Source organism: Prionailurus bengalensis, chromosome D2, assembly GCF_016509475.1.
Source record: "Prionailurus bengalensis isolate Pbe53 chromosome D2, Fcat_Pben_1.1_paternal_pri, whole genome shotgun sequence".
Classification (NCBI taxonomy): Eukaryota; Metazoa; Chordata; class Mammalia; order Carnivora; family Felidae; genus Prionailurus; species Prionailurus bengalensis.
In genome coordinates this window covers 6,001,824-6,029,506 of record NC_057351.1, presented here as the reverse complement: position 1 = coordinate 6,029,506, position 27,683 = coordinate 6,001,824, and the positions used below count along the sequence as shown (strand labels likewise).

Sequence of the window (27,683 nt, the reverse complement as noted above, 5' to 3'; positions counted from 1 at the left end):
TCATCGTGTAATCTTGCCTCCTTTGTCACAGATTAATTGACCCTATAAGTGTGGCTTTCCTTTCGCGTTCTCTGTTTTGCTCTGGTGACCTACGTGTCTGTGTTTGTGCCAAGACTCCGTTACTTTGAGGACTACATCTTTGTAGTGTGTCTTGAAACCTGGGATTGGGATGCCTCCAGCTTTGTTCTAATTTCTCAAGATTGCTTTGGCTCTTTGAGGTCTTTGGTGCTTCCATACAAATCTTAGTATCATTTGTTCCAGTTCTGGGGAAAATGCTGTTGGTATTTTGCTCGGGATTGCACTGAATCTGTCGAGTGCTTTGGGTAGTGTTTTAACAGAATACTACCTTCTCCCTCATTTAATCCTACGTGAAGTCTCAGAGCTTCTACCTGGAAAATATACTTCGAGTTTAACTTACATTTCTGGCCATCTGTGCCGTCACCTTCCTAACCGGAGTCGTCACTCTTGTCTTGTTTGAAAATACCGCAGTGGCACTTTCCGGGGCTCTCCTTCCCTTCTCCCACTCGCACCTGTCTCCTTTCATTCCCTGCAACCCTAAGTGATCTCTTCAAACTATAAATCAGGCCGTGTCCCTCGCGAACCTCGTTTCACTGTTAGTAGCTTTTCATTTGACCAAGACTCGAGTTCTTTTCCTCCAGTCTTCAAGCTCCCGTCTAAACCAGCCCTGCTTACGTCCCCCAATTTCGCCTCCAGCCCTCCTTTCTCCTGCTCAAAAGGCTCTACCTACCTTCTCCAAACTGGAGTCTGAAAACAGTCTGTTCCTCTTGCCGTGAGTGCCCTCCTCCTGTGTTTGGTGCATCTTATCCTTAAATCTTAGCCTAAGTGTTCCATTTCTAGAAAGGTCTCTGTTTCAGACCCCGAATAGATGTTCCTCTTTAGTTTGCATTCGGGACCCGTTTTGTAAGCTTCCGCTTTTTCTCTTTCAACTCTGTTATTTATTTACCTCTGTGTTGTCTTCCCTCTACGACCAGAATCACAGCTCTGAGAAGACAAAGACCTTATTTCACTCATCCCTGGGCCCCCAGTGTCACGTGTGAGGCACTGAAGACATGCTTGGTGGATGAATGAATAAATGAATGAGCAAACGAACGAACGAACGAATGAATCTAATGGTCAGGTGCCTTGCAGACCATATCTAAGACTCCCCGAGAAACCTGGGGTCTTAAAGAAGGGCCGTGGGGTGAAAGTGCAATGTTATGTCAACCGTTTTACTAAGTTGCGCAACTGATCTGTTTCTGGAAGTTTTCATTGGGAGGATGAGGTGAGACGACATGTCTAAAACACCTCGAGTAAATATACCCCGAGGAAGTTCTTCTTGGCAGTTCTGCCTGTATCTGAACTCTACCCACAAGGAGAGTTAGTGTCCTCATGGATGACCTCCCCTTCTTCACATCCCTTTGTCCAGTTCATGTTCCTCTCGTTCCAGAGACTGACAAAAAAGTAGAAAGTGGGAGGTACTGTATGCAGAGGGTCTGTCCAGCAGTTTCTTCCTCTTTGGTGGCACATTCCCAGCTGGGGGTACGTCACAACCCAACGTCTCCATAAAGGAGTCCCTTGGAATCTTGGCAGCCCCCACCCCAGGAATATTGTGCAAGCCCTTCATCCCGCCTGCCCCCCAAATCCGTGTGTTCCATCTAGCTGCCTCGGGTTCGGGGGTCAACATTTCAGGCTCAGTTCTGCCCTTTGGGTTAATTCACTTAGATATGTATGTCCAGACCCACTTTTACTCAGTGCCCCAGATGCTCAGCCGCCGGTTCCCCTCCCTTCTATGGCCTGTTTCAGACTTTTGGAACCTTGGCCTGGCAAAACCCTGAAGTCCCCCTTCGACTGGCTGGAATCCTTCAGACACTTTGAGATCAGGTGCCTCCAGATGTATGGTCCGCAATTCCGGTGTACTTTGTGTTATCAGCCCTCTGTCTTCCGTATTTATTTATTATGCTCAACCCCCCTGGCTTCATGGCCTGCCTAGATTTCTTTATGGTTTCCCTCTTTCCTCTTGTCCTTCACTCACTGATGACTGTGACCTTATTTCACAAGGGACACGTTTTTGGGAATGGCTTTCAGATTTGTAGGCACGACTTCGTTCCATAAATACTGTGCTCATGTCAGCAGCTACTCTAGGTCACTTTTTCAATCATTTGGTGGATAATTACGGTTGCGTTTCAAACCCATCAATCACTATTATCTGTATTTACCTGCAGTGGCAGAATTTGAACCTAGAATTGTTGCATTGGAAATATAATAAATATTCACTGTTTGCCACTGAAAGGGACAAACTTTTAAAGGACAGCGTGTTACAGGGTGATAGATAGTGGATTCAAGTGACAAAATCACATTGATCTCCCTCCTTCCCTTCCTCCCTACATTGACTTCTTTGACCAAAATTTAAGATAGCCACCTTATCAAATTAGAGCACAGAAACCATTGTATTAACAGGTTTTGCTAGGTTTATAAATTCTCCATATTAGATTTCTACCGTAAAATACGTCTCTGGAAAGCATTTAATGTTTAACATGTCATATTCATTAAGAGGAAACTTTTGCACACTTTCTTTCCCCTTCGTATTTGTATACGAAGTCCATATGAGGCAGGCTTTTAGGAAGGAAAGGAGGGAGAGGGAAAAGGGGTGTGCTCACAACAGATGTTTGAACACCCTGGAGTAAAATGAGTTGAGTTCGGGGTACCTGGGTGGCTCAGTCAGTTTAAGCATCCAGCTCTTGGTTTTGGCTCAGGTCATGATCTCACGGTTCGTGGGTCCGAACTCCCATCTTGGGCTCTATGCGGAGCATGGAGTCTGCTGGAGATTCCCTCTCTCCCTCTCTCTCTGGCTCTCCCCACTCACTCTCTCTGTCTCTCAAAACAATTTAAGACAATAAAAACAAAACAGAAAGCACGTGAGTTGAATTCCATTGTCGAGTTCAAGAGGTGGTTTTGTATTAGAGGTTATCTCCCTATGAAAGCCACAAGACATAGTCACGCTTCGCAAATGTAGAGAATGAATTGGATCAGAGCGGAAATCTCCCTGAATGAACCATCACAGAGTTCTTTAAACTATAGAATTCTTGTCAAACGGCCACAGTTCCCTGCTGATGCTGGGGCAGTGGATTTATTGAGTCTTTGCCCAATGGCTGAAGGCACGAGAAAGAGAGACAGGCACAGAGAGAATCAAAGATGTAGAAAGAGAGACAGAAAGAATGTGAATGTGCGTGTAATGAAGGAAGGTCTGAAACATGTTGATTTCAGGCTGCAAGTCAGTTGCCCTGAGTTCTCCTTTAATCTCCAACACGGACTTGGCAGGCGTCTAGCCCCTTTGAGCCTCTGTTTTCTTATCTGCCACATAGGGATAATAGTAACATCTGTTCTACCTACTTCACAGGTTTGTGGCAATAATAGGATGAAATGTTAGATGGGGAATTGTTTTGAAAGCGTGCAGTGCTCTCTGCAGATAAAAGGTCATATTATCCAACCGTAGCATTCTTAACTTTTGTAGAAGTAGAGATAAATGGGAACAATGTTTGCTTTTGGATTTCATAATTGGGATAATTTATTCACATTGGCAACACAATTTTGTGTCGTGGGCTTGTAACCCACACAGTTTAGTAGAGCGAGGCTTAGGAGTCCCATGGGTTTATCTTTAAATCCTGATGCCTATTGGGATGCCTGGGGAGGGGGCTCAGTGGGCTAAGCCTCCGAATCTTGGTTGTGGCTCAGGTCATGATCTGATGGTTCGTGAGTGCAAGCCCCACATCAGGCTCTGTGCTGACGGTGCAGAACATGCTTGGGATTCTCTCTCTGCCCTTCCTCCCCTCATGTGCGCGTGTGTGCTCTCTCTCTCTCTCTCTCTCTCTCTCTCTCTCTCTCTCTCTCGCAAATAAACTTAAAAAAAAATCCTGACTCTTACCTGTCATGTACTAGTTGGGGGACATTGGGCTGGTTATACAGCTGCTCTGAGCCTCAGCTCCACCGTGGCAAATTCAGTAAGTCGTTGTGGAACTGAAGTGACATAAGGCTCCTTGCTAAGGGACATGGATTAACCAGATAAATAGTGGTTGTAGCAACAGCAGCAGTCGTAGTCTACCTACTACTGTGATCTCATGTTGTCACCACTGGTTAATCTTTTCCACTCTGGTTGAGAAGCTTGGAAACCACCGAGCTTTCACAACTAGGAGCATAATTGTTTGGTTTTTAAATTTATTAAATTTAAAATTTATTTTAAAATTAAGTTTATTAAAAAAATAATTTCTCAAAATATATATATATATATGTATGTCATCTCCCTTTAAGCCGACTCAGTGTGTCTCATGGATTAAAGCCCAATGCAAGCGAAGCTGTTTGGAGATGCAGTTGAACCAAGTTTATCAAAACAGATGACCTGTTCCTTAAGACCCGAGGGTCACTGTTACAAGGCCAACTTGGGCTCTCGTTTTCTGGAAGCAGCACCAGAGGAAGTCATGAATGGCCCAAGACCTAATTTTGAGCCAATAGAAAGTACACATATTTGGCGGGTGGAGGGTTTATAGAGAAACATGTTATTTTCCTGCTGCTGAATTCAAACAAATGTTAGGTAATTGACAGTAGAATGCAGCATATCCCAGAGCTTCACCTGAGAAGCACCTGAACAGCAGGAAGTTTTTCTAAAATGGTTTCTTTGATGATTAACTTCAACATCATGCCCTTGAACTTACCGAAACGGCCATGGAGAACACACAGTCATAACTTGAGGTACTAGGTTTTCAAGAGCTACACGGAGCATTGTGGCACCCGTAGGGAGGGTCACCCGGGGTGGCGAGGCACCTTGCTGGATGTTCCTGGTGTGATCGTGTTGACCTTCTTGGAAACGAGTGAACTCTAAGGGATCGCCATTGTTGGAGGGTTTTGAGAGAGGAACGGTTGTTTGACGGTGTTGAATTGCGATTGGACGTATAAATATATGTCACGTGTTTTCTCCCTAATTGTTGCTCTGTTTTTCAGTTTAGATAGCTAAACTTTAAAAATAGAATTCATTCATAATAGACGAGGCCACATGGTTCTTCCATTCTGTAACGCCTACGGTCTTCTTGATTCTCACGGAAAGCGCTTTATGGAGCTTCTGTGAAACCCCACAGTTCTACTTCCGTGGTACGAAAGAGAAACTCGGAGGATGAGCGTTTGATCTGGGCCCTTTTGGAGACTGTTCTATTTTAAGTCAGCCTCACTAGTATGAAGTAGCTGTAAAATGTATCTCTAGGGCACTGAATGACTTGAATAGTTGAGCGAAGACTTTAACATTGACTTGTTGAAAGTTGGTGAACACGTACAAAGAACAATAATTTCCTTTTCTTTTAATTAGCACAAGTCTGCTCCATCTGTTTGCATTGAAGCGGTGATTTCAAGAGCGACTTCATATTGTTGTCAATTTGAATAAGTACAGAGCATTAGTTAAAAACGAGGAGGCTTGAGTGATTTTCGAGCGCATAGGTCTTGCGGGTGAACCATCTTCTTGCCCCAAGCATTTTTTTTCCCTTAGAGTTATAATATCTCAATTTCATTTAGACTCTCATCTGTGTTAGAACTACAGGATAGTTTTTAGAAGGGAAATGGCAACTGGAAATGATTTGCAATGCAGGTCATTGAGAAAAGATTACTGTCAGTGGTCAGCAAGAACTATGTTGCTCCCATGTATTTTGGCCCAGCTATCCCCGTGTGTGGATTTTAGGTCCAAATGCTGCAAATAGTTTTGATCTCTTCATGACCGTTTCTGCTACAAGAGCGAGATGGCCACGGCAGAGTTGGCTGATGTGAAAATATAGGCTGGAACTTGTTGAAAGCCGATTTTCAGTTGTGAGGAAATATCTAAATTGGTCAGTAGCTTTGCGGGATTGAATTCTGTCTTTAAGCAATGTGGGCTGATGGATATTTCTTAGCTCTCAGCCAGCTTAGACCTGCAAAGCTCATGCAGGAAAGCTGTTGGACCAGAGATAGGACCCACTGTTGAGATAGAATTGTAACTTGCTGGGGCAGCAAGAGCGGGTAGTCCAAGAGTGTCTCTTGCTTGCAGGTAATTACCCGGATAGTTCGCAGCAGATGAATGGAGTTACCTTGTTGAGGTGACTCCTGGGATTGGAAACTCTTAAGGGGCTTTGTAATGACTTTATGTGAGTAAACCGTCCATTTACTTCCGATTAGACCTCTCAGGTGCCCTCTGCAGACTATACTGCAGGTAGGGGCGGCTTTGAAACTGCATTTACTGCTTCTTCTGACTTGGGAGCCTACAGCTGACCATCCAGAGCTAAAAGGACAGAGTCCTGTTTGCGCTTTTGTAGTCAAAAAGCTGATTATAGACACTTTACACTTTTAAAACCATTTTGGCTGATTTTCACTCATAGTAATAATTTAGTAGCTTTGACTGTTTTTTTTTTTTAATTTTTTTTAACGTTTATTTATTTTTGAGACAGAGAGAGACAGAGCATGAACGGGGGAGGGTCAGAGAGAGAGGGAGACACAGAATCGGAAACAGGCTCCAGGCTCTGAGCGGTCAGCCCAGAGCCCGACGCGGGGCTCGAACTCACAGACCATGAGATCATGGCCTGAGCCGAAGTCGGCCGCTTAACCGACTGAGCCACCCAGGCGCCCCCTTTAACTGTTTTTTAAAGTGCCTGGAAGTCTTTGAAACGGAGGGACCGGGTGATAATTCTCAACGTTTCTGGGCCCGGCCCTCTAGGCCATATTTGCTATTGCCTGGTGTGTGTTCAGGGCGAAACGAAAGAGATGCTTTGAGTGGAGAGTAAATTCTAGGCCTCTGAAGACAGCCTGAAATTGGACATGAGACCTCTTTCTTTCCCAAAGTGCATAAGTGGCCCAAGCGTCAGTGATTCAAAGTCCAAGGAAATGTAGGACTTCAGAGATAGGGGTTCCCACGAGCTTTAACAATAAGAATTCCCTATTAACATAGTCATAAGTTACAGTTTTGGCCTCCGTTAATCGATGAAATACATGGCAGAAAACCTCCATGAACTCAGAAACAGCTTAAAGTACATTTGTATTATTTCTGTTTTATGTCTGATCTACTGCCCGTCAATCATCTCTCTTCCATTCCTGCCCTGCGTCCCTGTAGCTTTAGAAAACACTGCAATGTCATCACCACGTTCCAGACCCTAGGAGACCTGCCTCCTGCCTGCCTTTGTAATCTCGTTCTCCTGGCCCTTGGCTTCTTGTTCGCTCTGTCCTTCAGCCACAGAGGTGTCCTTTCGGGCCTCTGGACAGATCGAGCTCATTCCAACCTCTGCGCCTTTCTGTGTGTTTTTCCTTTCAGTTAGAATAGTCGTCTGCACAATCTTCCCGTGGTTGGATCCTATTGTCATAGAGTCCTCGGTTCAGAGAAGCCTTCATGATGCCCCAGTCTAAACAGCCTTCCCTGCTCTTTGAAATAACGCTAGCCCTGTGTAGATACTGCAGGACACAATAACCACGGTGTAGAATAGCCTTTGGTTTAATGTTGAGAAAACTAATGAGGCTCTGTTTATTAATAGTGAATAATGCCGGCTTCTTTGTTAGAGAAGTAGGTGTGTATTTTCCGACACTTGGCTAGAATTGCCCGTTTTTACTAAAGCTTGTGTAGGAAGATTATTTCTACCAACTATTCGCGTCTGTTCAAGAACTTTCTCTGCAGAAGTAGAAGGGGAAGTGGGTTTTCCAAGTCATTTTCTAAAACCTGAAAGTGGGGAAGACTCAAGGCTGGAAATCTTGGCATTTAAATGATCTGGGGGTATTATGTCACCTAATGAAATTTTTAGAGAAGGAAAGGATTATCATGTTGGTTTCAGCACTTATAAATTAAGGCACATTAAATTCTGAGGGTGTTAGAAAAATAATCTATATCCAGCAATTTGCTGGAGCCAACTCTTAACTGGCTCATATAGGAACTGCTTGTTAAATTTTCAGGAATTTTGCAAGCAGGTTGACTTTACATTAGTAGACTTGAAATTGGCTTGAAATTGGCTATGGTGGGAGTATTTATACCATGGAAATTGGCAAATGCTACAAACCAAAGCTTTTTTTTTTTTACCCCCCCCCCATGGAGAGGGGGTGTTTACCAGCACACCATTTATATATAGCCAATATTTCAGAGGCTGACAGTTTGATGATGACGAATCAATAGGGTGAGCTCAAAATAACCAAGTTCCTTTTATGGTGTTTGTATTTCCAAAGCCACACATTTGGAGCACGGAAGAAAAACAATGTTAATGGATTGTTTATACACAGAAGCAGACAGGAAGGATCAAACATCAAGATCTTTGTGTTTGCTTCTTACAGTCCCCAGGTCAGGCTGCTGAATTCGTGCAGCCTGTTGTTAAAATATGTACTCTGAGCGAGAGCAGATAGCCGCCTTCTGGAACTTGTGATAGCAGCTTTCCCCAGCTCCCAGACTGATCACCAAGCTTGCTGGCATCGCGTGCAGCATCATATTTTAGGTACAGCGAGTGTCTTAGACTGTGTCTCAAGGAAAGAGAAGGAGTCACAGGAGACTGAAGTGGAGGCGGTGATCGATTCTAGTCCATAAGGTTGGAGCAAAGGGAGACGAAGAATTGACCCAGTGGCTCAAGCCCTAGGTGGGAAAGGACTTAAGGGAGACTTCTATGAAGGGGCAGGGCGTTCACGATTGCTCCCTGACAAGAACATCTCCGGGTTACGCCACACAGAGGCATGAGATGGATTGTTGGTGACGTTTCAGGGACAGGCGTTTCATTGGACGGTACTTGTGTGAAAGGACAGGTAGGACACAGGTCCCCTATTTCTCAGTGTGTTTTGAAGTGACACAAACACATACGTGACGACCCCCAGTTTTTGTTTCTTCAGAGACTTGAGATCGGACGTCCTCCATTTCAAAAGAAATCTGAGAAGCGACAGCAGCCTGAAGTTCCCCTCCCCCCACTGACTTTGTGGTCAACATTTGGAAAATCTGGGTAATTCTAAGAGATTGCATTAGACCTCAGGGTTTCACCATTTCTGAAGTCTTCACAAAACAGGGTAATAGTCCTACTTAAGAGAAAAGAGAAATGCTTTCTTCACCCATCCTTGGATTGAGATAATTATTTTGGGGAGAATAGGGCTCTCCTTCGAAGCTGGTGGCATTTCTAGGGCTTAGATTTTTAATGGAGCACTATTAATGTTTCCGAAAGGATAAGATGCCATCAGTGGCTCCCCAGGTAGGGATTCTGGGATTGATAGCCTCCAGGAGTTACGATATTAGAAAATAAGGACCTATTGATGACCTCACTCTCTGACCCAAACAAAGAAAATAAAGGCATTTTATGTAAAGAGATTATTTAACTATTTAATTAAATTAATTTCCTGAACATCAACTAGGTCCTGGTGTTGGGAAATGTGATCCTAGAACAGTAGATCTCAGGAGTCACTCTGAAGGTGCTGCTGCCATTCCTGACATCAGATGGTGAAGATAATTAAGAAAGGAGATGTCATGATAGTCACAGATGGGGACAGAGTTTTGCATAAAGTTTTGGCAAGCTGGAATAAACGGCTGAAAAACCCTGCCTGACTAACGTAAAAGTCTCACTTGAAAATGTTTTAATGTTTATTTATTTTTGAGAGACAGAGAGAGACAGCATGAGCAGGGGAGGGGCAGAGAGAGAGAGGGAGACACAGAATCCGAAGCAGGCTCCAGGCTCTGAGCGGTCAGCACAGAGCCCAAAGCAGGGCTTGAACCCACGAACCTTGAGATTATGACCTGGGCTGAAGTCAGACGCTTAACTGACTGAGCCACCCAGGGGCCCCAAAAGTCTCACTTTTAGAATAGTCTATTCTGAAGTTCTTAACAACTGGCTGTCTCTATATTAGGTGAAAATCCCTACCATTAGTATTTAAACGCAGCCACATGAACAAGAATCTATTGCAAAGGGTAACATTGAATATGCCAATAAAAGACATAAAAGAATATGCCAAAAATATGTCATTGTTTCAATGAGAAGTGGATGAAATTAGATTATTTTTATTTCTCCAAATAGCACAGTGACTTTTTATAAACTGCCTTTAAAGTGATTTTTCAATATGAAAAAGCATGCCCCATTCTAGAAAATTTTATAAAGAGACAAAAGTAGAAAGAAAAACATAATTCTGTCACCAAAGGCAACCAATGCCAACATTTTGTTTATTTCCTTCTAAAATTGTTTCGGGTCATTGCTGTATATACTCTGTTATGTCCCTTCCCCACCCCCCCCCCCCTTTTTTTTACTGCTGCTGCAATTAATACTATTACTATCTTTTTTACCTACCATTTACTGAAAAGTAACATTACGGTCTTCACATAAAATTCTTCTGAGTTGGTAATTTTTTTCCAGTTTTATTAAGAAATGATTGACATCATCACTATGTAAGTTTAAGGTACACAACATGGTGGTTTAATTTATATATATTGTGAAATGATTACCACAATAGGTTTTAGTTAACAGCCCTCATTTCCTATGGATATAATAAAAAGGAATGAAAAAAATTTCCCGCAACAAGTTTCTCTCTGGATCATACAGCAATGTTCACTGTAGTCATCAAGCTGTCCATTCCATATCCATACTTAGGTATGGCAACTCTGTGCACTTTGACAACCTTCCTCCAATTCCTTCTTCTCCTGTCCCCCATCTCTGATAACTGCAAATCCAATCTCTTTTCCAGGAGTTTGGCGTGCGTGGGTGCGCGCGCATGCGTGGGTGCGCGCGCATGCGTGGGTGCGCGCGCATGCGTGGGTGCGCGCGCATGCGTGGGTGCGCGCGCATGCGTGGGTGCGCGCGCATGCGTGGGTGCGCGCGCATGCGTGGGTGCGCGCGCATGCGTGGGTGCGCGCGCATGCGTGGGTGCGCGCGCATGCGTGGGTGCGCGCGCATGCGTGGGTGCGCGCGCATGCATTAGATTCCACACGTAAGTGAGGTCATATAGTACTTTGTTTTCCTATGACTTATGTCATTTGACATAATGCCTTCAGAGTTCATTCCGGTTGTCAGAAAGGGCCGGATTTCCTCTTTTATGGCTGAATGATGTTCCATAGCGTGCGCGCGCATGTATACGTTCTGCATATTCTTCGTTCATTCATCTGTAGACGCTCCCGTTGTTACCATGTCTAGGCTATTGTAAATAATGCTGCTATGGACATGGGCTGCAGATAATCTTTTAAAGTTAGTGTTTTTGTTTCTTTTGGTTATATTCCCAGAAGTGGAATTACTGGATCATATGGTAGGTCTATTTTTAATCTTGTAAGAAACCTCCATTCTGCTTTCCATAGTGGCTGCACGAATTTCCATTCCCACTGACCGTGCACGAGGGCTCCCTTTCCTCTACATCCTCGCAGCATCTGTTATCTCTTACCTCTTTGATGGCGGCCATACTGATGGAGGTGAGGTGACACCTCCTGGTTTTCTTCTATTCTAAATTGCCTTATTCTCCAAATTCTCCTATCTCTAAGTTCTCACATAAAATATTCTCTTAGTCTAAAAACAATTCTGTTTTCTGCTTTTTCACCTAAGTATACTGTAGGAATTTCCCCCATACCATTACCATTCTTCGTGAAAATTTTTAGTTGCTTTGTCACAATCCCTGGTAAGGGATTCAAGAGAGAGACTCAAATTACCACCATCGTTAAGCTCGGCAACACTTTCCCAGGTGACCACTTTGAATTCCAATGATAGGATTTGTAAAAATATCTTTCCCGCCAACTACCTGTTTAATCCATGTCTAAATCATGTCGTGTTTAAACACATGTTGTGCAGTAGAGTTTTATCTTCCTGGGCACCTCACTGTAAACTGCTTCAAGAAAGAGATTTTCTCTGAAAATATGTTAGGTATGGATGAGGATCTATCACGTTTCTACCGGTTGTTTCAAACGGCTAATTAGGAGTCCAATTCTTACCAGTTTTTTAACCCAGATATTACTCTCGAGCACCTGCACCGTAACTGACATTGTGTTGACACTTGGCATAGAGAGAAAAGTAAAAATGATCCCCATCCACGTGGAGCATAAAGTCTAGTGGAAGAATCACATACAAATAAGCAAACAAATAATTTTTTACTGTAATTATATATAGTACAATACATCCTAATGTTCTTTTATAATATGTAGAGATAGCGGTAAGAGTGTTTGTGCCATAAAAAATTTTTAAAAAGATTTATTGTCTCTTGTTCACATTTATTTTTAAAAACGTTTTTAAATGTGTATTTATTTTTGAGAGAGAGAAAGAGACAGAGTGTGAGCAGAGGAGGGGCAGAGAGAGAGGGGACACAGAATCAGAAGCAGGCTCCAGGCTCTGAGCTGTCAGCACAGAGCCCGATGTGGGGCTCGAACCCCTGAACCCCGCGAGATCACGACCTGAGCGCAAGTCAGATGCTTAACCGACTGAGCCCCCCGGGCGCCCCTTGTTCGCATTTATTCTTAAACTAAGTTGCAAACTTCAATTTAAAATGCTCATCTACTGGCTTTCTCCCAATCTTCGTGATTAAAGAACATTCTGAAACAAAATGGAATTTCACACTTTGGTTTGTTTATTGGTTGGTCACGTGTGCATTAAATGATAGTGTATTTAAAGGAAATTTTCTCACGCCTTTCCTACTGCCGCAGAATTACTTTGTTCCTAGGTCTTTTCAGAATACGATTGGATTCCTAACAAGCAAATGCATCGTAGTGTGCCAGAACACGCTATGGCGCTGCTCAACTTCACAGACTATGAAAACGCTTGTCAGATGTGCCAGTAAATCTTCCCTCTCTTTCCCTAGGTCCAAGGATCTCATAAAGGAAGCTATCCTTGACAATGACTTTATGAAGAACTTGGAGCTGTCACAGATCCAGGAGATTGTGGATTGTATGTACCCAGTGGAATATGGCAAAGACAGCTGCATCATCAAAGAAGGAGACGTGGGGTCACTGGTGTATGTCATGGAAGGTATGGTTCGTAACCCTGAGCCTCTGACATTCAAATATTCCCTTTGCGTCTTAATCAGCCCACACACAGAAGGCCATGGATCACAGGGGACGGTTCCATGTTTCCCTCTTTTGTTGTTGGGAAACAGTTTGAAAAGAGGCGGGACACGACTTAAATACAGTGGTCGACTCGTTGTACAAAGGGTTCGTGTTGAGAATATTCATCTGAGAGTCGAGGATATTTTTTAGACCTGGGGAAAGGGTGACAGTGTGAAGGAAGGAAACGCTGTTTACTGTGCTGTGTATGTCTGCACACTGTCAGGTCGTTGAGCAAGCTCACGAAGCTTCCAGAGAAACTTGGGACCGTCGGGAAGTATTCTTGGTCAGATAATCAAAGTGTCAACTCTACTTTTCATTTTCAGGATATGACTGGGTTTCCTGCTATTGTGCTATAAAAAGAGAGTGTTTTCAGCATTTTATATGTGTGTGAAAGAGATAAATCAGACCGGTCAGATGGCCTGTTAGCTGCCTAATTAATAAGAGTGATAGATTGTTCCATAGATGTTGCGCAAATGAAGATAGAAACCGTTTTGGAAAAAAAAAAACAATTGAGGGAGGCACCATACAAATTTATTTTATGCCCAGACAGATTTTCGTGTTGTTTATTTCTAGCTTGGAGCTTATAATGCCATGTTTTCTTTCTGGGGGGGGGGGGGAACAAAAGCCTGAGGTCATGACCAGACCAGCCAAGGAGAAAGTGAGTTCAGAGGTGCCTATAAGATCACAGAGTGGCCATACAGAAATCGCAATCAGTTTACAGGTGGTGATCCGTGTTTTAACCAAAGCATTCATGGCAATCTCCTAGAATTGTCAAGTTTATAGGTTGTTAAGAGAAGGGGCATTATTTGGGCAAGTGACATCACTTCTCTGAGTTTAACCTCATTTGTATATTTTTAAAAAAGGCACTACTTGTTTCTGACAGTGGTTCTCAACTGATGATGATTCTGTCCCTCCACAGGACATTTGGCAATGCCTCGGGACAGTTTTGGTTGTCACAATTGCAATGGGGACGGGTCGGGGTTGGGGGGAGAGGCTCTGGCATCTTGTGGGTAAAAACCAGGAACTCCGCTTTGCCAGGCAGGCGCCCACAACAAAGAATTATCTGGCCCAAATTGTCCTTAATGCTGATATTGGAATGTCCTGCTTTTTCTGTCTTTACAAGATTGTTATGAAGTTAACATGAAACAGTCTGAGTAAAAAATGTGTAATGTACAGTGTAAAATGTTAAAAAATAGCAGTGAGTGGTATTATTTCCATCAAATACCTGACAGTATATAAGAAATGTTCTTCCTGCATATGTCATTCACCTTTTAATTTTCCTTTGTAATCTTTTTTTGACATATATTAGGCATTCAACTTTTAACTCATAAGTTCTGTCTTTTTTTTTTTTTTCTCTAGAAGTGTTCGGCTTTTGTGTCAGTGTTCTAAAGTTTCTCCCCAGGCCAAAAAGACATAAATGTTCAGTTAGGCTTTCTTCTGGATAAAAGCAAGACCCAGTAAACAAAAACACAAACAGTATTCACTTGCCAGACAATTGCAGGGGAAGGAGATAAAATTATAGGGCGAGAGCGTATGTGGGTAGTGAGCAAAATGGATGAGAAAGAGGCGAGAAATATATCGAGGCCGAGCGTAACCTATAAATACAGAGGGATGTGTTAAGGAGTGCTAACAATTACAAACCAAGTTAAAGCATTTCTTAGATTACAGTATATCAGTGGTTTCATAGTTGATTTTTCAGTTAATTCATTGTCAGGCACGTTTGTAAGAACATACCTATTGTGGTAAAGCGAGGTATATACTTTACTTCAGCCTTTTGCAAATGCTAATTATTGAAAATCCATTCAAGAAATGGATATTTTGAAAACCTGTGTGTTCACTTCTCCTTTATGTTGAGTATCTCTTACGAAAATAGGTTTCCGCACAACCTTGCAAATTTTTCTAAAAAAAATATTGTTTATGCATACTATTCTGTTTTGTAAGACTAACTGCAAGTCCACTAGCTATGTTAGAAGAAGCTTAGAAATCACAGTTGATGTTTATTGAGTGCTTAGAGCAATGCCCAACATACGGAACATGCTTTTGCAAACACACTCCATGTATAAAATTTATTTAATCTTCAAAACAATCCTATGCAGTAAGGGGCAATATTTATTATTTTTCTTTATAGATGAAGAGACAGAGGCCCAATGAGGTTAAGTAATTTGCCTGGGTCTCCCAACTAGCTCATAGTAGAATTAGGATTGAACCATGGTAATCTGGATTCAGAGCTCCAGCTTTTGACTCTAGGGCTATGTGTTAGGGTTCTCCAGAGAAACAGAGCCAATAGATAGGTAGGTAGGTAGGTAGGTAGGTAGGTAGATAGATAGATATTGATGGATAGATAAATAGATAGATAGATAGGTAGATAGATATCGATGGGTAGGTATTTATTTTAAGGAATTTGATCATGTAACTGTGGGTACTGGGAGACCCAAAATCTACACAGTAAGGTGAGCAGGCTGGAGATCTAGGAAAGAGTTGATGCTACAATTCAAATCTGAAGGCCAACTGCTGGCACAATTCCTTCTTCAGTGGAGGTCAGTCTTTTTTCTATTGAGGCCTTCAACTGATTGGATGAAGCCCACCAACATTAGGAAGGTCATCTGTGGCTTACAGTCTATGGATTTATGTGCTAACTTTAACTTCCTTCCCAGAAGGATCTAGGATGATATTGGACCAATAGTATCTGGTGATCATGACCTAGCAAGTTGACACATTAAATTCACCATCCCAGGTCCACTCGTTGTCAACTCTGCCTCTGTGTGCATCTCCTGAAACCATGCTTGAGCTCCAAATAAAGACAGCAACAAGGTCATAGCTCCACCTACCGTGAGGTAAAGATTCTGAGTATAACTGAAAATCCACTGACACTTTCCCCCCAAAAGAGTACAAAGTCCTTGGGTAATATTTACTCTTCTCCTTGATATGCCCTAATTTAAATACTATGTTGTACAACTCATACTTAAATAGTGAGATGTAGTCAGTCCATCTTATGATACATGATAAGGGGATATGAAATAGGAAAATGAAAATTTTGTGCACACGTACACACACGCATAACCATACACGCAAACATATTTATGACAAAATAAAGAAGAAATACCGATGGTAGCCTTTCCTAGGGAAAGGTAAAGATACTCATCTTTCCTCCATTGCTACAAGCTAATTTTAATAAATTTTATTTATCTTCCTTTTACTTCTGGATTGACTAAATGGCAAGCTATCTTAATTATCTTTTTTAAAACAGGGTTTTAAATAGTATATAAATATTCAGAGTCACAGATTCTGCAGTGATTCTCTTGATATACTTCAGTTTAAACTCAGTAAAATGACGATAATCTTATAAAATGAGGCCGATCTGTCCCCAAGCTGTGATTCTAACCAGTTCCATGTAACTTTGGCTGATCTCGTGCTAATATCCTTGTGTCAAAATAATTTCAAATTAAGAAAAGAAAACATCATTTGAATTTTTATAAGTTTTAACTGAAGAAATGTTTCATTGTTTAATTAGTTTTTTTATCAGCGTATTTAATCTTCTCAAAATTTAGATAGCAATGTTCTTGATATAGATGGATTTTTTCCATCTGCAAACATTAATATTTATAAAGAGTATGCCATGGCAACAATGGGTGAGTGGGCTATGCAAGATCATTCACAAACTTGCTTATTATCCAGACATTCAGAAAAACACCCAGGGAGTTTACATGGAATATCAGTCCAATTTTCTCTGTCTCTCTTTACTTAAATGAAGTTTCTTTGTGTAATGCGGTTTAACATGTGCCTTGAGTGATTTTTATTTTAGCTGGGCAGGGTCCCAAGTATGATTGCACACCTAAATGCCAGAATTTCTCATCGTTTTAGCAAAAGAGAATAGTCATATGGTAAGACTTCACTAATTAGGATGACTGGGGAAAAATCATCTGGGGGTAGTGTAAATATATTATCATGTATTTTCAAGCAAAAGGAGTCGTGTGACTTTCAGATACTTAAAATTGCTGGCTTAGAGAAGTTTCAGTTTCAAGTTTTGATCAGTATTGTTTGGAGTTCTGTTTCTGAAGACAGCAGTTTAAGTAGGTTACATTGCTAAGGCTCTCTTTACATTTTAATTAGGTTTTCAACTGTGTAAATGAGTCTTATCAAGTACTTGAATACACTTTATTTTCTTAAACAGACATTGGCCTTAATTATGATGTGAAATTTGAAACTGTCCTTACATTCTTGCCTTGCCTTTTCTTATCATAAAGATACATTTTAGCCTTCTATCATCCAACACAAAACATAGTCTGATTTAGTGACTTTTGATGGTGATGTGATTAAAACATCTTTTCTGTGAACCGAATCGAATATTTTCACATTGAAAAGTGTTGAATTTGTATCCATCAAAGTGGCTGATTGGCTTAGCGATACTGGTTTTGCATGTTTTCTGTGATATTTCATTGTGGGAGCAGGTAGATTATATTTTGTTTTCTAAAAAGCAGCAAGTTATGTATTTAGTGTTCTTTGAGCCTTGGCTATTTTAAGTTAAACTTTTTAATGAAATTATCCATTCTTTTATGAGGTTATGAGGTTTAAGTTAAACTTTTTAATGAAATTATCCATTCTTGTATGAGGCTATGAAATTATCCATTCTTTAATGATGATAGCTTTTTATCAACTACGTATAAACACCAGGTACTGTTCAATCATTTTATGGTTATTAAATTTTAGTCTTCATAGTACCCCTTAGGAAGTAGGTATTATATTATCTGCATGTTAATAGCTAAAAGACCTGATGATAGGCCAGCTGAACGAATTGGCCAGGATCTTACAATCAGTCTTTTGAGGTGCAAACCTGGGCCATCTGCTCTGGCGTCGCCCATGCATGATGACTGGGCAATGTTAACTTTCCAAGTATGGATTAGGAGTACTCGTGTGACATATTTATTATGTATTATGTATTATTATCCCACTTTGAAAAGCCCATAGAAGATGCACAGCATTAAACCATAGGGTAAAGAAATATATATATGGTTTGATTATTTTCAAGGAAAGACTAGAACTTGAATGGCAGTAGTTCCAAAAGAGAATAACCCACATGTTTCTATGAATCTCTCTTAGGCCTCTCTGCCCCCTTTGAACATTGAACTGCTTATTGACCTCTCCATTGATCTTCGACCATTCAGCCCTCTCCTCTTACCGTTTCCTCTTCCTTATTGAAAGAGCAGCTGTGACTTGGCTGAATCTTGGCCCACCTCTGTGTCCTTACTTGTTTGTGACTCAGCTCCACCGTGCACCTTGAAGGACCTATTTTTTCTGCATGTAATGAAAAGCATTGATCTTTTTTTTTCACACAGGCTTTTTAAAGAAGCTCTTTGCACACTTTTAATATGACCTTTGTACACGGATACTAAGTGATATTTGACTGTTGACATCAACACTCAGGAGCTAGCCTCCCCTTTCCGTTCTCACTGTACCAAGATTGCCCTTTTTCCTTCTGAAGACCAGGTCATGGGGTCACCTGCTTTCTCCGTGGGTTGATAACCAGGTCTGCGTGTTTGGCTGATGTCTAACACTGCTGATGCTTCAGTGTGGACACGAACCATCCTGCCGGCCACCCTTCAAAGTTACCTCACGTAACTTGATGATACTTCAAGCGCTGTTCCCCTTTCCCACTGAATTCTTGCTGTCTTTATATAATTAAATGATGTATGAAAGCTGACATTCAAAGAGGGATTTTTTAGAAAATTGAACATTAATGATGAGCCTCACCGTGCCATTGGCATTCAAAACACTACCTGAGAGTATGAGGGAATTGAATGCATTTTCATACGAATGAGCTCTCCCAGTAACTTTAACATGAGAAACAGACAGTTTTGTTCTCCAAAATCAGGGGTTGCCTTTTGGCCTTGTGAGTTTTTCTCCTTCCTCTGAAAGCTATCTTTAAAATAGTTGAAATACCAATGCACTTAAAGTTTTTTACTGTTCTTTCATTGGACCGTGGTTATAATGTTAATGTTAAAGAGCAAACCTGTGCCCTGCTTATAGAAAAAACAAAGCAGACGTCTATTTATAAGAAGTTCTCCTAAGCCAAGAGAATCTGAAAGTATTAAATGCAAATATTAAACTCTATTTCACTTATGGAGTCAACGGTGAAGACAAGGGACCGAGATATTTAGATGGCATGGGGGTATCATGTTTATTTTGGAGTGCCAAGCTTCAAAAAAGCCTTTGATAGACTTGACCAGGTCCAGGTCAATATATATATATATGTATATATATATGTAGTGTGTATATGCATGTGTGTATACACACAACTTATATATATATATTGTATCTATATATATATTTATATATATAAATATATACATAATATATTTATATATATTTTTATATTTTATTATTTATATATTTATATATAATATATATAAATATATATAAATAAAAATATATTTTTTATATTTATATATATATATATATAAGTTGTGTGTGTGTATACACACACGCATATACATTTAGACATTGTTTCACGTATAGATGGGGAGTCTAGGAAGAGAGGATAATGTTTTAGATACTGAAATGCTGTCTCTTGAAAAGGGAATTAGTCTTCATGAATCATGAATAGCAAAGAAGAAATGCCAGTTCCAGGGAAGACTTTGGAATCAATATGCTGCTGATAACGTGCTCCAGGAGTGAAAGGAGCAGGTTGATGGGGTGGCAAGAACAGCATCTCGGGAGGCATTCCAGCCATGACTCCAAGGCACCTGCTTGGAGGAAGTTCGTGGGGGTGGAGGAGGGATTCCCTGTGGCTGAATCATAAGGCATCTCCGTCCCTTCCCTAAACTCCCACATTCTCAGTCTGTGGGTTTGTGAATGAGTGTCCTAGTAGCTAGTCTTTCAGCACCTGGCCCTCTGAAGGCTTCCTCTCACAAACTTGCCTCTACACGCAATGTGGTGGTTACTTTGAAGTGTTTTTGTACCCTATGATTGAAATCTAATAATACCACACACGGGTTTTTCTGTTACTTAATTTTTTTTGCTTCCATTCGATGTTGCGCTGTATGACCCAATTTGTTTGTCCTTTCTGCTAAGGATTATATTCTGATTATTTCCAGTTATTTTGCTCTAGGTTACTAATGCGGCCGAGCATCTATTCATATGTTCGTGAGCTGTCTGTGGTTCTTTTGTGAAGTGTCTGTTGTGGTTTTCTGCCCGTTTCTCCCTTTGGATTGGTTGACTTTACCTAGTTCAGATTTTCATCCCTGTTGATTACATGCATTGCAAAGTATCTTTCTCAGTCTATAGCTTTAATTTTTACCCGTTTGTGAAATCTGCTGATGAACAGAAGTTACTAATTTTACTGTAGTCAAATATATCAATCTTCTTGGTTTGTGCTTTTTGTATCTTGGTAAGAAATCCTGGAGGGTGGTATTTTTGTCCATGAAGGCATGTACTTAAGTTGGTGTAAGAGGAATTATCTGTCAAGGAATAGATCCACATTTATAATCTAAATGAGAGTTGTCCTTTTCAAAGCAGGAAGCTGGGAATATATTTATTTTTGCTTCTGTGTTCTTTTTCCACAATGTATTTGAAGAATTCTTTATAAATTGTCCTTAGAGGACAGTACATATTTTTGTATATACTTATTTTTTTTCTTTTTTGTCTTTTTTCTGTGGGGTATGTTTTATATTTGGAAATAATTCCAAGTCATTTAGTGACAGATTTGACGAACAGGGGTAGGTGATGAAGCGGAGTGATACCTTTTCCCTTTGTTGCTAATATATATGCACCATCGTGAAGTAATGACATTTGTTGTACAAGTCAGGAAAAATTAACAAGATGTTTTAAGGACATAATTTATTGAAAATTTATTCTGAAGGATGATGTTCTTTTTTTAAGTTTGTTTATTTTTGAAGGAGAGCGAGAGAGAGCACAAGCAGGGGGAGGGGCAGAGAGAGAGGGAGACACAGAAAGAATCTGAAGCCGCTCCAGGCTCCGAGCTGTCAGCACAGAGCCCGATGCGGGGCTCATACTCATAAACCGTGAGATCGAGACCTGAGCTGAACTCGGATGCTTAACCAACTGAGCCACCCAGGCACCCCTGAAGGATAATGTTCGTTAATACCCATTAGGCTACCTACATCTTTGTGTGATTTTGTAAAAATAGCCTTATCACATTGTGGTTCTACTGATGTCCTCTGTTTTCTTTCCAAACTGTTAATGGTGGAATTGAATTTATTACATTAAGGAGGGAAATAGTGTGGCTCCTTACCTTTGAGGACCCCTGAAAGCTAAAATCTTTGAAAATCGCTGTGGTCGGTTTTTTTGTTGTTGTTGTTTTTGTTTTGTTTTTGTTTTGTTTTTTTTTGGGGGGGGGGACCAAAAAAGTTGGAAAGCCATTATTAAAAAAAGAAAAAAAAAAGAAACTGAAATTGATAAAGGAGATCATAGGTTATGTTAAAAAGGTATAAGTATTGTTTTCTTACAATTAGTTCATAACAGTTACGGGTTTTATTTCTGTGCTGGTTCATTTTGCTACAATATCCATCCCTCCATTCTGCAGTTTTGAGAGAATGGCAAATTTTAAAGTTTAAAAATGTATTTTCAGTGAACATTAAAAGTGAAAACAGCGTAGCTGAAAAAAATGGGAAGAAAATAGATATCAGTAACTTTTTTGCAGTAGTGTGATAAGGCATGGACTTTCTGCTAACGAAGGAAAACTTACTTCGGCCATCGTTATGTGAAGCTGTTGGCTGGCTTGCACGCTGCACGTTAAACAGGCTTCTGACATTGTTGTGGGTTCAATTCAAAATCACATAGATGTATTTCTGCAGAGACTTTTAACAAGATTTTGAATGATTTTTTGTGGGGGGCTGGATAGACTAATGCTGTTAATATCCATTCCTCTAATGAAAAATCCCTGAACGGTTAGCATTTGTGTTGGCATGTGCTCAAAGGGCCGGGCAGATAGGAGCTACTTCCCAGCACAGAGAAGCTGCCTGGTGTGACTGCCATGGCAACAGCCCCCCACCCCCACCCCAGGACAAAGGACCAATTGGAATTGGTCTCTGAAGTCCTTATTGGAATTCTCCCATGACTCCGCATTTGAGAAATGCAGCCTGTGATAGCACATACGTTATCTGAAATTAACTACTGTAGCTTTGGAAGGTTGAAGTCTGAGTCTGATCTTTATATCTAGGCCCTTCTGCAAACTCCTTTCTGATGAAAATGGAAAGGTTTTTGTGCTAAAGCTTCTTCTTCTTCTTCTTTTTTTTTTTTTTTTAACTTTTACTCAGTTTTGAGACAGAGAGAGAGAGAGACAGAGCACAAACGGGGGAGGAGCAGAGAGAGAGGGAGACACAGAATCTGAAGCAGGTTCCAGGCTCTGAGCTGTCAGCTCAGAGCCCGATGCTGGGCTTGAACTCAGGAATGGTGAGATCGTGACCTGAGCCAAAGTCCATCGCTTAACGGACTGAGCCACCCAGGCGCCCCTAAAGCTTCTTAGGTAGTGCACAGAGATAGAAAAGTATGATAGAAGATTTAAGGTGGTATTAACATTAATTCCTGAAAATTCACATTTTATGCATATTTAAAATATCAAATTATTATTGACTCTATTTATGTTACTGATTTATATAATGTCATTTTTTTCTGCATTATTTGCCCAACCTCACCAAAGCTGGTTGTTTTTGTGTATAATGAAACCACCTTTTAGTTATTCAAAGGAATATATGGAAGCAAATGATTTTAAAACAAGACAGAATATTTACTATTTACTATGTGCAATTTTATGTAACTTAACAAGAACACTTAGGTTACTTTGTATACTTTTCATTATCAAAGCCGATTAAGTTACTCTGTTCATTTATCAATAGCAAAGCTGTACTAGAAAAATCATCTGGTGAAGGTGGCCAAAGTATTATGAAAGGTGGTTTCCCATGTCACCAATACCAATATGCAATGATGTATTTACAGAGGAAAGCTAAAACTTTTCACGAAATCATAATTAACAGTCAATGTGCTTAAAATTTTCCTTCAGGAACTGATCATGCTTCTTTAAAATATCACTTATTTCCCACTGGCAAAAAGTGGGAGTATTTTTTTCCATTAGAGTTTAGTAGCCCATTATAATAACTTTTAACTGAAAGCCATTTACATACTCATCAATTTTTTTTAATTTATGTGATTAGAAGATTATAATTCAGAATCATATTTTATATTTAACTTGTTTTTACAGAGCATCATTTTATATTATTCTTTTATTGTGTTTTATACTGTTTTAGAATATTTAATACCTTTAGCAATATTCTTACTATATATTTATGGTGTCCCCAATGTTCTAAATTAAAGTCATTTTTTAAAAGATTTGTATAATTTGCTCTAATATTTCCAGTGCAAAGATTTTTATTGACTCAGCCTGTTGTGCCCATGTGTGTATATGGATTTACATGAAACGATTGCTTCCCAGAGTTCACATTATATTTTAGGAGATGATGGGGTTGTTACTATAATCTATAGGATTCTGTCAGTGGTTAAATTCAAATTTATAAGAAAAATAGAGTAACAACAATAATCGTAAGTATTGATGATAAGGCTCCCAAGTGATTTAAAACTCAGTCTGCAAAGAAAAATACTTAATTTATAGGTTTTTTAGAGCAATTTTCATGCCATTTTCTTAAAATTAAGATAACTTCTATGGAAAGTCTTGACATTTCTTTTCATTAGTCCTGTGAATTTAAGTTTTTATTTCTCACATCAATTCTAGAGGTCAAAGTCACATGAAATAATAGGAAGAGTGTTTCAGCAGATTTTCCTTCGTGTTCAGAATTAGGTTCCATGTATACATAGCAGGCATCGCTCAACTACCATTCTCTTCTTCCCTCCATATGGCGAGTTTCTACAAAAGTAGGAAAGGTGTTGGAGTCATAAATCAGAGTGTGGATTTGACTGAGTGTCGTCCACGAGTACATGAAATTCCTGGTAAATCCCTCGACAATTGAGAACCGCAAAGAAAGTATTTAATGGAATTCTTTTGGCAACACAGTTAGTTTATTATGATTCACCTATCGATTCATCTGAGTATTTATTCGTGCCTGCTGTTCAGTTCCTACAAGTGCTTTCCCAGTGCTGACCGTGTCTCAGTGGACACTGAGGTAGGATAGTGAACAAGACATACACAGTCCGTGTCTTCCAGACCCTGCATCCTGGCGATGGTGGTAGGGGAAAAGGACAAAGAACATTCACGAAAGTAAGCACGATACTTCTGGATAATTACCGGGGCTATGAGTAAATTGATAAAACAGGGTGATAGAAGAGAGACTCATAGGTGGGTCTGGCAATGATCAGGTGGGTCAGGGAGGACTTTCCTGAGAGGGTGTGATTTGAGCTGAGACCTGAATGCCAAGGAGGAGCCAGACACGCAAAAGTGTGGATAGAGGTTCCAGATGAGGGCACCTGTAAGTAGAAAAGTGATGAGGTGGGGAAGGCTTGGTTGGCGTGGTAAAGAAAAAGAAGCCACTGTCAGGATTTGAGGTTGGCAAGGTCACTTGCAGGATGCTGGAGGCGGTTCAGTTTTATTCCAAGACATTTGGAGAGCATTGGAGTTTAGGCTGAGATGGGGCACGAGAAGACTCAGGTTTTATGAGTAGAAAAACGGATACCGCTAATAATTGAGGGTGGCGAACACATACTGTGGAGTGGTGGGGGTCACAGAGGCTCCTGTTGGGAGGTTGTAGACGGCAGTAGTCCAAGCAAAGTGGAATGCTGGCTTGGGCTGGGATGATGGCACGGGGCGTGAGGGACGGCTGGTGAATTTGGGCAGCTCAGAGATGTTAGATGAGGGTGAGAGAGATAAACTGGGGGACGCTTAGGCTGTTGATTGAAGAGGTTGGGTGAGTGGTGGTGCTGTGTTCTGAGATGGGAAGAAGGGTGAGGAGTTCATAGTGAAGAAGTGCCATGAGGAGCCCCTTCCTGGCAATGTGAAGTTCAGGTTCCCTTGGAGACACCACATGGGTGACACCTGTGTGACGGCCCAGGTGAGAGGTCTGAATGTGGACGTGAAGGTCTCCTGTTAATAAAACAGGGCAGAGAGAGAAGACCGGCGGAAGTTCTCTTGTGGTTAGAGTGTTCGTTGTACCTGCCACAGATTAAATGGGTGAATTTTGTAATTTTACAGATGTCGTAGATAGGGGTATTTATGAATACTTTAACATTCTTTAATGTATAATCTTTGCAGCCAGCTAAAAATTCCTTCCAGTATAATCCCGCTAATTTTTTTGAAGGAGCGGTTCTCGAAGTCTGGCCTGGAGAAACTTGTAGGGGCTCTTTGAGGTCAAAGCTTGAGGTCTTGTAAACATGTCATTTGTTGGTCATGTGTGTACGGTAGAATTTTCTAGAAGGTAGGATGCCAAAGCAGAGGATGCGGCCCTCTTCACCAATTGGATTCCCAAAAAGTATCAAACAATGGCATGCTTGTTAGTAACATTTTCGTTTTTAAAATATGGTTAATTTTATAAAAATGCGTTTTTTACATGTGGTAAGTTTTTTATTTTCAAGTGAATACATGTGTCAAAAAATTTCCTGTGTTAAGGTCTAATGGAATAAACATCAATAGATATAACCCAAAGAAGCAAAATGTTTTTGAACTTTTCAGTGAGTTTTCTTAGTATCAAGAGGTTCTGAAACTAAGTTTGAGAACCACCACCTTAAGCCGTGTGACCTGAAGACAAATATGACCAACTAGATGCTTGTTCCAGAAAACACACTGGATTAGTTTAAGGTTTAAAATATCAGATATTGACTCACCCACCCCTAAATAGCACACACGAAAGATCATGTTACAAAACAAATGTCTTTCATTTTTATTTATTTTGGTTTATTGTAGTACAGTTGACATAAGTTTTGTTTATTGTCGTATAGTGTTCGTTTTAGGTGTATGACATAAGGATTTGATATTCGTGCTGTTGTGAAGTGATGACCACAGTAAGTCTAGTAGCATCCATCACTGCACATGGTTACATTTTGTTTCTTGTGATGAGAACTTTTAAGATTTATTGTCTTAGCAACTTTCAATTATGCCATCCAGTGTTATTAACTGTAGTCCCCACGCTGTATGTTATATCTGCGGGACTTGTTTCTTTTATAACTGGAAGTTTGTAACAAAAGCCTTTTAAGTAGAGGCCTGGTAAGTTAGAAACAAAAGTTTCTTTTAAGGCGGACATTTAAATCTAGAGTAAATAGCCAATACTGATTAACAGTGGGCAAGTCAGTTGCATTGAAGTGCTTATTATTTGTTAAACATTGCATTTCACAGTTTGAAAGGTATCCTTGATGCATTTTGTGGGTTCTGTTTGGACACTTTTTAATGTTCAAGATTTGGGAATTTAATTGGGTTCCCCAGTGATTATCCTGAATTAGTGTAGTAGGGTGCTGATTTTTTTTTTTTGTAATTTTAATTACAGCTCTAAGGAATAAAGGAATCAAATATCCTTTGAATCCAATCAGCATTTTTAGAGAAGAAAGTGGTTTTATATTGTGCTTATTTCTTACTTAACAGAATTCTAGAAAATGTAGCATTTTATATTTGGAAGGTTCAGAGCAGTAATGCATCTAATATCATGGATGGTTTCAAATGAAAAAGAGAACATGTCATTTTACACATGGTCGCAGAGTGGTCCCCTCAATGCATGTGGAAGCCGAAATTGGCAGCTGTCTTTTGGATGTCTCTTTATAAATTCTTACCGCTAAGTAAATGTTTGACATGTCCACGTGATTCTCTTGTGATGTGTTTTGCAAAGAGCGTTTTCGTTTGCAGGTGCATTTGCTTGTGTTTGGTATCTTATCACCATCCTCATAAGTATTGTCTCGGGAGAAGTTTAGAAAACAAACAAACAACTTGCTGCTTTCATTGATTTTTCTTGGGAAGTCAAGTTTCTGGTTTCTTCTCCCAGAGGCAGATCTTAGCACATCAGTAACGTTAGAGGATAAAAGGCTTACTCCAATTGAGCACACATATGATATTATTTGGAATGAGAACTTAATTTTAGAATTTGTTTTTTTATGCAAGTTCTAGGTTAGTATTTTCTACAACAGTGCATTCTGTTTCGTGTTCTCACAAAGCGTGGAGAGTTTGTTTGTTTTTTACTTAAATAGACTGCTGAGTTAGGTTTCTGCCTTTTGTCTTTGTGTGCTTTATATTATAAGCTTTGGCCATTTAGTTTAGTTGTCTTGTGGAGGCATGGCCGTTGGACTGAGCCATTAATCTTGGGAGTTTCCTCCAGGTCCATCCGTTAAGTGGCTCTGTGACCAGCTTGAAGTGCTTAGAGTAACTCTCTGCACCTGACTGCATTTCCCAACTTCCTGGGCGACACCTCATTTCTCCTGCAACCCTGGCCCACACTGGAGCCTTGGGGGTTATTCCAGGCCCCATGTCTGCTTACCCTCAGGTCCTTACCGCTGTCAGTTACCGCTTTGTTTCAGGTCTTCGGAACTTCTTGCCTGAATTTTCCCACCAATTCCTACAGACCTTGCTGTCCCTAGACTTCTTCCGCTTTGATACATTCTCTGCACTACCATGAACAAAACCTTCCTAAAAGCCCAATGAGTTCATGCCATCTCCTTGCTTGCCATTTTCCAGGGCTTTTCCATGATAAATTCCAAACTCCCTAGGATAGCAGACTCTGCAGTGAAATAA

General features: G+C 40.5%; 1 protein-coding gene across 3 annotated transcripts in view; it reads left to right on the top strand.

Moving 5' to 3' along the window:
• PRKG1 (protein kinase cGMP-dependent 1) overlaps positions 1-27,683 on the top strand; it is a 1,261,759-nt gene that overhangs the window by 158,275 nt on the left and 1,075,801 nt on the right. For 2 of the 3 annotated variants that reach the window (XM_043596140.1, XM_043596139.1), the window contains exon 2: positions 12,772-12,938. In XM_043596140.1, coding sequence (XP_043452075.1) covers positions 12,772-12,938 — 167 coding nt within the window. Of the gene's footprint in view, positions 1-11,100; positions 11,181-12,771; positions 12,939-27,683 lie in introns of those variants that run through there. The other variant, XM_043596141.1, reaches the window with a different exon arrangement.